The 12,634-nt window shown below is 54.9% G+C and overlaps 1 protein-coding gene across 2 annotated transcripts in view; it reads left to right on the top strand.

Moving 5' to 3' along the window:
• The first annotated feature begins 2,195 nt into the window (after positions 1 to 2,195).
• GALNT18 (polypeptide N-acetylgalactosaminyltransferase 18) overlaps positions 2,196 to 12,634 on the top strand; it is a 199,987-nt gene continuing 189,548 nt past the window's right edge. Inside the window, exon 1 of one of the 2 annotated variants that reach the window (XM_029061515.1) lies at positions 2,196 to 3,004. In XM_029061515.1, coding sequence (XP_028917348.1) covers positions 2,740 to 3,004 — 265 coding nt within the window. In that variant the 5' untranslated portion in view covers positions 2,196 to 2,739. The remainder of the gene's footprint in view (positions 3,005 to 12,634) is intronic. The other variant, XM_029061514.2, reaches the window with a different exon arrangement.

The raw sequence follows: 12,634 nt of genomic DNA, 5'->3' as shown, positions 1-12,634 counted from the left end.
CACATCTAAACACGCGGGGCTGCTCTCTGATTTAGAAATCACCGCGTGGTCTGGAAGTGGAAGCTGCTAGTTTTGGGGGCCTGAGTTGGAAGGGAGAGATTCAGCCCCGGGAAGGAGGGCAGGGAAGTCCAGGAGGGGACTTGGGACTCTTCTCGATGACCCGGCTGTGCAGGGTCACGACCCCCTTACACCGTGGGAGAGAGGGCGCCGGCCCATTCTTCGTTCCGCAGAGCAGCCGGTCGAATGGGTGTTTTCCCCGAGAGGGAAATTATAAGAATAACCAGACACAGGAGCTAAATCCCGTGGGTGAGATTGTCTCCCCAGCTTTCTGAGCTGGTCCCCCGGGTTTGTTCAACTCAAGTGTTTGGCAAGATCTGAGAGTTTTCAAGAAGGGCTGAAAAAGACCTAAAATGGAGATTTTTTTTTTTCAGCCCTGTTTGGGTTTTTTGAAGCCTGTCCCCCCTAAAACCCCTGCTCCCTTTTCACCCTTGAACTGAAAAAGAAAAGTTGATATCTATGAGATTAAATAATCACACAAACACCACCTACTTCACTGGAGGGCAAAGGGCAAATCTCTCATGCCTGGGTGTGTTCCAGATGGTCCGACCGCCTGGCATTTCTGTCCCCCCCAGGTGCTCATGCCGAGCTAAGGATCATGCCAGTCACCCTCAGGAGCTACTGTCCGAGGGCCCTGCAGGAGGAGTCCCAGCCGGGGTGGGGATGAATAACCAGGGCAGGAGCTAGAAGGGGCTGGGATGCGCTGGGCATTCTCCTCTCTTGGACAGAGCAGTGGGAGAGAGGAGAGAGGGCCCGGGGGGAGTGGACAGAGGGTGCGGGGGAAATGGGCAGAGCTCCTGGGGGGAGGGGGACAGAGGGCCCGGGAGGGGAACAGAGCCCCTGGGGGATGGACAGAGGGCCCGGGATATGGACAGAGTGCCTGGGGGGATGGACAGAGGGCCCGGGATGTGGTCTGAGCATCCCGGGGGAGTGGACAGGGTGCCACGCAGGGGGCTGGACAGAGGGCCCGGGGGAGTGGACACAGCATTTGAGGGGTGGAGGGCCCGGAGGAGTGGACAGAGCTCTCCAGGGGGATGGACAGAGTGTGGGTGGGAGGACAGAGTGCCTGTGGGGTGGACAGAGGGCTGGGGATGTGGACTGAGAGCCCCAAGAGAGTGGACAGTGCGTCACGGGGGAGTGGACAGAATGCCTGAGGGGTGGATTGAGGGCCCGAGGGGGTGGACAGACCTCTCCGAGGGGTGAACAGAGCGTCTGAGGGATGGACAGAGGGCCCGGAGGGGGAGTAGACTGTGAGCCCGTCAAAAGGCAGGGACTGTCTCTATCTGTTGCCGAATTGTCCATTCCAAGCGCTTAGTACAGTGCTCTGCACATAGCAAATGCTCAATAAATACTATTGAATGAAAGAGGGCCCAGGGAAGTGGACAGAGCGTTTGAGGGTTGGGCAGAAGGTCCGGGAGGATGGACAGAGCGCGGGTGGGGGGGAAAAGAGCGCCTGAGGGGTGGACAGAAGGCCCGGGGGAGTGGACAGAGCGCCTGGGGGGTGGAAAGAAGGCCCGGGGAGGTGGACAGAGCGCCTTGGGGGTGGACAGAATGTTCCGGGGGTGGACAGATCGCCTTGGGGGGTGGGCAGAGCGCCTTGGGGGTAGACAGAGGGTCCAGGGGCAGGGATTGTCCCTATCTGTTGCCGAATTGTACATTCCAAGTGCGCCTTGGGGGTGGACAGACTGTTCCGGGGGGGTGGACAGACCGCCTTGGGGGGTGGGCAGAGCGCCTTGGGGGGTGGATAGAGGGTCCGGGGATAGACAGAGGGTCCGGTGGGTGGACAGAGCCCCTTGGGGGGTGGACGGACTGTTTCGGGGGGGTGGACAGAGCGCCTTGGAGGGTGGACAGAGGGTCCGGTGGGGGGGACAGACTGTTCCGGGGGTGGTGGGCAGAGCGCCTTGCGGAGCGGGCGGAGGGCCCGGGGTCCGGGCGCGGCACGGGCGGGCGAGGGGTTTGACGGCCCGGAGGCGGCGGGGGCGGGGCGGAGGGGGGGAAAGGCAGATCCTCATTGGGCGGCGGCGGCGGCGGAGGAATCCGATTGGCTGAGGCCCTCGTCGCTCGGGGTCCGGGCTCCCCTCCCTCCCTCCCTCCCTCCCTCCCTCGTGCCCGCGCCCGCGCCCCCGCGCCCCGTGCCCGCGTCGGGGCCGAGCCTGGGGCCGGGGCCGGGGCCCGCCGACAAGTGCCAAGTTGGTGACCCGCCCCAGTCCGCGGGAGCGGGACCGGACCCTCTGCGGTGCGCTCCGCTCCGCTCCTGTCCGGTCCGATCCTGGGCGGTCCTGGGCGGTGCGTCCAGTCCTGTGCGGTGCGGTCCCGGTCCTGTGCGGTCCTGAGCGGTGCGGTCCGGTCCTGTCCGATCCTGGGCGGTCCTGGGCGGTGCGTCCAGTCCTGTGCGGTCCTGAGCGGTGCGGTCCTGTGCGGTGCGGTCCGGTCCTGCGCGGTCCTGAGCGGTGCGGTCCTGTCCGGTCCTGGGCGACGCGGTCCGGTCCTGCGCGGTCCTGTGCGGTCCGGCCCGGTCCCGTGCGGTCCTGTGCGGTCCGGCCCGGCCCGGCCCTGTGCGGTGCGGTCCGGTCCTACGCGGGGCGGTCCCGGTCCGGTCCTGCGTGTTCCGCGGGGGGTCGCCGGCGGGTGCGGGACCTCGGGGGCGGAGGCGGGAGCGGCTCTCTATGGAGGGAGCCCAGGATGGTGTGCACCAGGAAGACCAAAACTTTGGTGTCCACCTGCGTGATCCTCAGCGGGATGACCAACATCGTCTGCCTGCTCTACGTGGGCTGGGTCACCAACTACCTGGCCAGCGTCCAGCTGCGGGGCCCCGGCCCCGGCCCCGGCCCCGGCCCCGGCCCCGGCCCCGGACAGCAGCCCCGGCCCGCCGCCCAGAGGGCCGACACCCTGAGGATCGCTGACCGCCTCGACCGCTTGGAGAGGGTCATCAACCAGCACATCCAAGGTGCGGCCCGACGGGCGGACGGACGGACCCTCGCTCCCTCCCTCACATCCACGCGTGGGGACCCCGGGGGCCACCCGGGACAAGGGCCTGGCCCGGGCCGGGCCGGGGGGCGCGGTCACACCTGTCCCTTTGGGGGGTGGGGGGAGGGAGGGGCTGTGTGCGTGGGGAGTGGGTGGATCGGTGGGTCTGAGTGGGTGTGGGTAGGGAGTGTGTGGATGGGTGGGGGGGGTGGGTGTGGATGGCTGGGTGTGGGTGGGAAAGTGTGGGAGGGAAGGGTGTGGATGGGTGGGGGTGCGGGGGGGAGGTGGGTGTGGATGGGTGGGTGTGAGTGTATCTGTGTGTGGAGTGTGTGGATGGGTTGGTGGGTGTGCATGGGGGAGGTGGGAGTAGATGGGTGGGTGTGGGTGTGGATGGGTGGGGGTGCGGGGGGGAGGTGGGTGTGGATGGGTGGGTGTGAGTGTATGTGTGTGTGGAGTGTGGGGGGGGGAGTGTGCATGGGGGAGGTGGGTGTGGGTGGGTGAGTGTGGGTGGGAGACGTGGGGGGTGTGGATGGGTGGGTGTGGGTGGGAGACGTGGGGGGTGTGGATAGATGGGTGTGTGTTTGGGGGGGTGGGAGTGGGTGAGTGTGGCTGGGTTTGGGGGGGAGTGTGTGGATGGGTGGGTATGGGGGAGTGTGGGGAGTGTGGGGATGGGTGTGTGTGGGGGTGTGTGGGGGTGTGGATGGGTGGGTGTGGGTGTGGGTGTGGGGGGTGTTTGGGGGGGTGGGGAGTTATGGGGGGTGTGGATGGGGGAAGGGAGTGTGTGGCTGAGTGGCTGGGTGTGTGTGGATGGGTGTGTGTTTGGGGGGGGTGGGTGTGGGTGAGTGTGTGGATGGGTGTGTGCGTGTGTGTGGGAGTGGGTGGGTGTGGATGGGTGGGTGCGGGTGGGTGTGGGTGAGTGGGTGCGTGGGTATGGGGGGCTGGGTGTGTGAGTTTGGGTGTGGGTGGGTAAGGGGTGGGTGTGTGCGGGCGGTGTTTGTGTGCGGGGTGTGTGTGGCGGGTGGGGTTGGGGGTGGGAAGGGGGCGATCCGAGCCAGAGGAGGGGTGGTCTACGTAGCCCCTTCTGCGGCTGGTTGTGGAGCGGAATATCGGGTCGCGCCAACTCTTGCTGCGTGCTCGCCCCAGCGCTTAGGGCAGTGCTCAGCACACAGCAAGCGCTCAATAAATGCCGAGGATGAGGGTGACGCTGAGCGCGCTGGCTCCCTCTGGCCTGGGAGGGGGCAGGGAGTGTCACTGTTTATTGTTGTAGTGTACTCTCCCCAGCGCTTAGGACAGTGCTCTGCACACAGTAAACGCTCTATAAATTCCGAGGGTGAGGATTATGCTGAGACTGTAAGCCTCCCCCCTAGCCTGTAAACTCGTTGTGGGCAGGAAATGCCACTCTTCACTGGTGTATTGTACTCTCCCCGGCGCTTAGAACAGTGCTATGCACACGGTAAGCGCTCAATAAATATGACTGACTGGCTGGCTGAATGAATAAAAGGCGTCCTGCGGGTTATAGGGAGGGAATACCTCGCGTTGAGGCCAGAGGGCATCATTCTAGGGGGGAAGGGAGAGATGGGTGGATGCACTCCGCACCCCTCACATCCTTGAGGGGGAATGTGTGTATGTGTGTGTATATGTGTGTGTTTGCCCGCGGGTGCAGAGCCCTGGAGGGACCCCAGAATGTGTGCTTTTTTTAACCCCTTTTTTTCCTTCCTTGTCTTTGGCCAGCACAGCTTCCCCACCCCACATCCCATCCCCGCATCCCATCCCCGGGTCCCAACCCCTCATCCCATCCCCGCCTCCCAACCCCTCATCCCATCCCTGCATCCCAACCTCGCATCCCATCCCCGCACCCCATCCCTACATCCCAACCTCGCACCCCATCCCCGCATCCCATCTCTGTTTCCCTTCCCCACATCCCATCCCCACGTCCCAACCCCGCATCCCAACCTCACATCCCTTCCCTGCATCCCATCCCCGCATCCCAACCTTGCATCCCTTCCTCGCCTCCCATCCCCGCATCCCATCCCCACATCCTATGCCCACATCCATCCCTGCACTCTTCTCCGCATCCCATCCCCGCATCCCTTCCCTGTGTCCCATCCCCACATCCTTTCCCCACATCCCGTCCCCACATCCCAGCCCCTCATCCCAACCTCGCATCCCTTCCCCGCATCCCATCCCCGCATCCCATCCCTGCATCCCATCCCCACATCCTATCCCCACCTCCCTTCCCCACATCCTATCCCTGCATCCCAGGTGCCTTGGGTCCTCCTGCCCAGCCCACCCGCATCCATCTCCCTTCCACTCGAGCACGCCTCTTTCATCCATCACCTCTCCCACACTCCGACACTGCCTCTCTGTGTGCACGCACAGGAGCACACAACACCCACCCACCCTTCTTCCCCCCACGCAATGCCCCTCACATCCCGCCCCGTGCCGTGTCTCTCCCCTCTTCTCCCCAGGCACCCTTGGAAGGGAGCACCTGTCCCAGTCCTTTCATTCATTCAGTCCTGTTTATTGAGCGCTTACTGTGTAAAGAACACTGTACTAAGCCCTTGGAAAGTACAATTCAAGCAACAGATAGAGACGATTCCCCCACCCATGCCGGGCTCACAGTCTGGGGCGGGGGAGGCAGACATCAAAAACAAGCAGACGGGTATCGATAGCATCGAAATAAAGAAAAAGAATTATAGATACGGACACATCATTAATGTAAATAAAGAGAATTATAAATATGTACATATATACACACAAGTGCCGTGGGGCGGGGAGAGGGGGTAGAGCAGAGGGAGAAAGTGGGGGCGATGGGGAGGAAATGGGGGGGGTTTAGTCCGGGAAGGATGCCCCGCCTGTGTGCAAATCCCCGTCCACCCCCGAGTAGCCCCTCGTCCGCTGGAGCCGGAGGGAAACGTTGTGTGAGATGCCTTGGAGATCCCCTCTAGTTGGCGAGCTCACTGTGGGCAAGGACTGTGTCTGCCAGCTCTGGTATGTTGTACTCCTCCAAGCACCAGGTAGAGTGCTCAGCACATAGTAAGCGCTCAGTAAATAGGATGGAGTGACCGATGGCTCGGGCTTAGTTCCGTGGCACCGAGTCTCACGGGTCCAGAGAGATCAGCCCCTCTCCTCTGCGTGAGCCCCTGAAGTTCTTGTACCCAATACCGTCCCTGGTTTTGGCCAGAGTCACTCTCATCGATGCTGCACACCCAGCGCTTACTGTCTGCAGAGCACTGGGCTAAGCACTTGGGAGAGGACAGTATAACAGAGTCGGTAGACCCGTTCCCTGCTCTCAGCGAGCTTACCCTCTCCGAAGAGGGTGATTCCCTCTGCTTCCTTTCCGAGAATTTTGCAAAATGGATGAGGCGACAGGCGGATTAAGCTCTAATGCTTGAAAAAAGAGACTTTGCGGCTTTCTCTAATTTACCCTCTTTCTGACCCTTAACCTGGCAGGCCGGGAAGGACCACGGTGTATGTTTTCCAAGTTGGCTGTTGTTGTGACTGCTTGCCGTTTGTTTGTTTTTTATCATCAGGCGTAGCCAGCTTGCTCCTTAAAGTCCATCAGAAAGGGAAGTGCAATTTTTTGCTCCAGGGGTAATGCCGATCATAGCGAGAATGCCTCATGGTTAGTGCCTGGCTCGGAATATTTTAGCCGGTATAAATTTTGGGGAGAGGATTTTTAAGACCCAGATGTCTTTGGTGAAACGGCATTCACCTGAGCTTTGAAGAGAAAATCAGAGCAGACTCCAAGGTGAAGTCGCCAGCTTTACCAAGCTTTTGTAAAGGAATAATATGAGGGGATTAGTCCTGGAGTCATTTATTCTGCTTGTCACTCACAGAGGTTTTTATTTTTGTGGTTTCCTAAGACGGTGGTTTAGAGTTGAAGCTGAAATATTCCAATTTTCCTCAAAGTAAACAGGGCCCCACTACTGTGCTCGGTTCAGACATTTTAAATATTTACACCAGGAAAAGTTGAGGCGATATGGTAAAGGGAGAAAAAAATCCTTACATGGGAAAACGCTAGTGTTATCCTACAGCCAGATTGCATCAACTCAGGGAGCAGGTACAAGTAAGTCCTTGTAGAAAAAGGGCCAAACTTTAGTCATCAGGAAGCTTGAAAAGTATTTCATGTGGCCTTCCCAGAGTGTTTGCCTGGGGGATTCTTTATATTTATTCACTCAGTTCCCCACCCTGGGCCCTGGGTCTCTTGATTTGAGTGGGCTGGCTGCTAAATCACTGCCGATAGGGTATCTCTCTACCTGTGAATTTCCATTATGTGGTGGTAGGTTAATCATTCCCTGTGATCATTTTCGGGACTAGGAATCTGTTTTTAAGTTTATCTCTCCCATCAGTGCAGAGGAAAGGCAGTCTTTTCCCTTTTCCTCCCTTCGGTCCAGCCAGATTCCTGAAGTCTAGAGCCCCCCCCCCCCACGGAGAAGGGAAGACTCCCCCCCAGCAGAAGGGAGAGCAATGTGGAGGTCGCGAGGCAGCTCCTGGCTGACCGGGGTTTCCCATCAAAGAGAACGAGGGTTGGCAGGGAGAAGCAAACAAGCCGCTTTGTTATTTTATACTTTGCCAAGCTTTCTATATGGGTCACCATACCAAGCAGGTGCTCAACAAATGCTGTCAGTGCTCAATACATGCTCTCCATGCTCGATGAATACTGGGTTCTACCCTGCTTTCTTCTGGATTCCTCATTTCTATTGAAGTGCCCAGTCCAACCGCTTGCCGTAATGATGATAAACAATAATAATGATAACATTAGCATGTGTTAAGCCCTTACTATGTACTAAGTGCTGGAGTAGGTACCAGATGCGACTGTGATGATGATAATTGAAAGGAGGGGTTTGCTGGGAGCTAAAAATGTCATACGGGGTTTGGAATAATACTGACAGGACTTGAGACCAGAAGTTTCTCATCGCTCTCACCCCCCACCCCCCCGAGGGTCTCCTCCAATTGTCAGGAAGCCCTGATGGAAAAATGCACTTTGCTTTTGGGGCTTGCATTGATATTTCATTTTAATTCGTTTCCCTCATTGGGTGGTTTAATTAGATGATGGTCTTTGGAAATCTCTGGGGAGGTTCTGAAACTTTGTTCTATCAAATAGCTGGAAAACAAAGGGGCGTCATCGCCAGCATGAAGAGCAGCAAGCTAGAGAGGTGCCGGTATTTTGTGGAGAAAAGTGAGCTGAGGGAGAAGGTGCCGGGAGGAAAAAAGGCATGTTGAGAGAGAATTTGGAGAGAAAAATTGTCGCTTGTACTTAGATATGATTGATTTATTCATATTCATGTCTCTGTCTCCGTCTCCCTCCAGACTGTAAGATCGGTATAGGCAGCGAATGTGTTTGCTAATTCTGCTGTATTGTAGTCTCTCATGCGCTTAGTACAGTGCTTCGCACAGAGTAAGCGCCCAGTGAATATGATTGAATGAATGAATGAATGCTCTGCACTTTGTAAGCACTCAATAAATGCTATTACTTGATTGATCGATGCCTTCTTTAATTTGGAAGGCTTTTGTTTGGCTTGAAAATTCCATTTGAGTCACGCTAGTTCTTGTAAACAAACATCTTGTTTTGGGGCCTAAGTGTTTTCTGTGAAAAAGAAAATTAGAGCAGGGAGAGGAAATTTTGACTGCCGTTCATTGACAAGGCCAAGAAATGCCGTCCATAAATCAGTTTCTGCGGAATGAATTGAATTACCGGGCAGACCTTTACACCAACCATTTCAGAATTCGTATTTCACTAGTATACTTGTGGTTTGTGTTGTTAAATTCTGTATCATCACCAAAGTTAGTTTATTGCACAAAGAGGGGGAAGAATCTATTCCTCGTAATTTTAGTTTTCATTCATCCAATCTTACTTATTAAATGCTTATTGTGTGCAGAGCACTGTCCTAAGCGCTTGGAAAGTACAGTGCGGCACATTAGATGCATTATGTACACGGTACCCTTCAGATGAGGAGCTACTTGGTATTGTCACCCACGTAGGAAGTCGGTATATTCGAGGTCTTGGGTTCAAATCCCGACACTGCCCCCTGTCAGCTTTGTGACTTTGGGCAAGTCATTTAACTTCTCTGCGCCTCAGGTACCTCATCTGGAAAATGGGGATGAAGACTTTGAGCCCTACGTGGGACAACCTGATTACCTTGTATCTAACCCGGGGCTTAGAACAGTGCTTGGCACATAGTAAGCGCTTAACAAATACCAACATTATTATTATATGCAAATTAGATTGGACACAGTCCCTGTCCCACATAGGGCTTAAAGTCTTCATCCCCATTTTACAGATGAGGTCCCTGAGGCACAGAAATTGAAGTGACTTGCCCAGGGTCACAAAGCAGACAAGTGGCAGAGACAGGAGTAGAACCCAAGTCCTTCTGACTCCCAAGGCCTGGGCTCTATTCACTAGGCCGCCCTACAGCCCCGGGGGAAGGTGTAGGATCGGTAGCGAAAGGAATCGGCTCTCAAGTGAGGTTGGGGGTAATGGGAGGTGAACTTCCTGTAGGAAAGAATGCTAGGTGAATCCAGAGGGTGGTCATTTGAGTGCCTGGCTTCCTCTCGGAAAGAAAGACAATTGCAAGGCAAACCACATTAGTGCCAGTAAAATTGATCCACTGAGCTAGGACAGAAACAAGATGGGGTGTTTTTTATCAGGCTCGCCTTGCAGATGGAGCAGGAAACCCTTGATGTGAGGCCAGGATCAAGTTCTCCGGGGGCAGAATAGGTTCGCCCAGCCAGGAGGCGCCTCAACAGGGAGAGAAGCAGAAGGGAGAGGCTATAGGGGCAGCTTTGACAGTCTGGAGGAGTTTGGCTGCATTCGAGCCCGCCGTTGCGATTTAGGAACACGGTAGGAGCCGTGAAGGATGGCAAAGCTCCCGGACCTGATGTGATAATATCTGCCGAGATCTACAGGCAGGGAGGGGACATTTTGCTCAGCCGCCTACACGGGCTCTTCCTCAATCTAAGAAACATGGAGAAAATGCCAGAGGAGTTCAGAGACATCATCTGCTGCAAGAGGAAAGGTGAGAGAGTTAAATGGAAATCGTGGTGGAATATCTCTGCTCTGTACCGCTGGCAAGCGCCTAGGCCGAATCTTAGTAATAATAACAATGATAATAATAATAATATTAATTAGGGTAATTTTAAGTGCTTACTCTGCACCCAAAACTCTGCAGAGTGCTGGGATAGATACAAGATCATCAGATCCCACAAGGGCCTCACATTCTAAGTAGGAGGGAGAAGAGGCATTGAATTCCCTTTTTGCAGTTGAGGGAACCGAGGCACAGAGAAGTTGTGACTCGCCTAAGGTCACGCAGCAAACGAGTGATGGAGCCGGGATTAGAACCCAGGTCCTCTGACTCCAGGCCCGTACTCTTTTCACTGGGCCACGTTGCTTCCCCAGCCTGGTGATGGAAGAACCTCATTAGCTGTGTGCTCCAAAAATTGCAATTAGATTTCAGATTCAAGTGCAGCCCAGCAGACATGATAGTTGCTGGATTTTTGTTCTTGCAGCTACAGGAGGTCTGCAGAGAGTCCCACACTCTGTGGGGCTTTACTCACGAGCCTGGCAAAAGAATTTGATGCCAATAGCAGATCTAGGCTCTGTTAACCACTAAACTAGTTTGGCTACTGTGGAATGTCGAGCGGGGTCCTAAGGTTATTCCACGAGAACGTCTAGTCGAGTCAGAGTTGACGGCGTCTTGTTCGACCCTTTCTCCATCCCCACTGGAATAAAGCGGAGCTGTGAAACAGATCCAGTAGTCACCGTCCTACTCAGCCGGGCTGGAGAATGCCACAAAAGGACTGTGGAAACTGGTACAGAAATAGCTTTCGGTCCTCCGGTAAACTTTTCCAACTCGAAAGCATCCTCCCCAAAGTCCACTCGCCCCATCTTCAAAGCCCTCCAAAACTCACATCTCCTCTCAGAAGTCTTCCCTGTCCAAAGGCCTCTTCTCCCTCCCCTCTGCATTGTCTACGTGTTCGGATATGAACCCCTTAGGCACTTTTCTTTTCACCCCTCCCCTACCCCCACAGTACTTGGGTATATATCCTTACACTCTGCCCCGTCCCCATTCTGTAATTTATTTTAAATTCCCATCTCCCCCTCTAAACGGTAAACTCCCTGTGGGCAGGGATTGTATCGTACTGTGTTGTTCTTTTCCAGGCACTTAGTACAGTGGTGTGGACACAGTAAGTGCTCAGTAGGTATCATGGATCGAGGGCTGGGTTGTTTGATCCAAAAAGTCCTTGAATCCCTCACAGAGGAGCCGCTGTTTGCTGGCGACTTTGCTCCAGTCGGGAAGGTTTGTGCATGGTTCTCAACTGCCTTGCAGAATCGCTCAAATACCGTGACCTAACAATGAGACTGGAAAAGACCGAGGTCCTATGGTTCAGGCCACCGCAACTGACCGACCCTAGCCACAACCCAAGGTTGTATTCCTTCTGCTCTTCTCTGCACTAGTTCGGTCCCATTTTAGAGTACTTTGCCTAGTTTTGCTCTCCTCACTTTATAAAGGATATGGAGCAACTGGAGAGGGTTCAGAAAGACAATGCCTCTCCCCCTCTTCAAAGCTTTATTGAAGGCACACCTCCTCCAAGAGGCCTTCCCAGACTAAGCCCTCCTTTCCTCATCTCCCACTCCCTTCTGCATCACCCTTACTTGCTCCCTTTATTCCTCTCTCCTCCCAGCCCTACAGCACTTATGTACGTACCTGTAATTAATTTATATTCATGTCTGTCTCCCCTCTAGACCGTAGGCTCAGTGTGGGCAGGGAATGTGTCTGTTTATTGTTCTATTGTACTCTCCCAAACGCTTAGAACAGAGCGCTGCACACAGTAAACGCTCAATAAATACAATTGAATGAATGAATGAAAGACTGACTCAAATGATGAATAAAATGGAAACTCGGTCCTAGGGGGAAAGACTCAATCAGTGAATCAATCAATCATTGGTATTTAATAATGATTTTGGTGTTTGTTAAGTGCTTACTATGTGCCAGGCAGTGTACTAAGTCCTGGGGTGGAAGCAAGCAAATTGGGTTGGACACAGTCCCTGTCCCACTTGGGTCTCCCTCCCCATTTTACAGATGAGGTTACTGAGACCCAGAGAAGTGAAGTGACGTGCCCAAGGTCACACAGCGGATACGTGGCAGAGCCGGAATTAGAACCCAGGTCCTTCTGACTCCCAGGGTCGTGCTCTATCCAGTACGCCATGCTACTTCCTCCTTCTGTGTGCAGAACAGTGCACTAAACACTTGAGAGAGCACAATGTAACCAAGGGGGTAGATACGTTCCCTGCTCACAATGAGTTTACAGACTAGAGGGGGAGACGGACTTTAATGTATGATGGATAAATGATGGATATGTACATAAATGCTGTGAGGCTGAGAGAGGGGAGATAAAGGATGCAAATCCAAATGCTAAATAATTGGATTTGTTCAGTGTGGTAGTAGAGAAAGCTGAAGGTAGAACTTGCTATCTGTCCTGAAGTCTGTGAGGGTTTTTATTGGGAGGGACTGGCTAGTTTGCCATGGCCCCTGAGAACCAAAGAGGAAATGAGCCTAAATGAAAACGGGAAAGAATTTCTCAGCTGTCAGGCTGATGAAATGCTAAG

The sequence above is a fragment of the Ornithorhynchus anatinus genome, chromosome 3 (assembly GCF_004115215.2).
Source record: "Ornithorhynchus anatinus isolate Pmale09 chromosome 3, mOrnAna1.pri.v4, whole genome shotgun sequence".
NCBI lineage: Eukaryota > Metazoa > Chordata > Mammalia > Monotremata > Ornithorhynchidae > Ornithorhynchus > Ornithorhynchus anatinus.
This window is presented reverse-complemented; position numbering and strand designations above follow the sequence as displayed.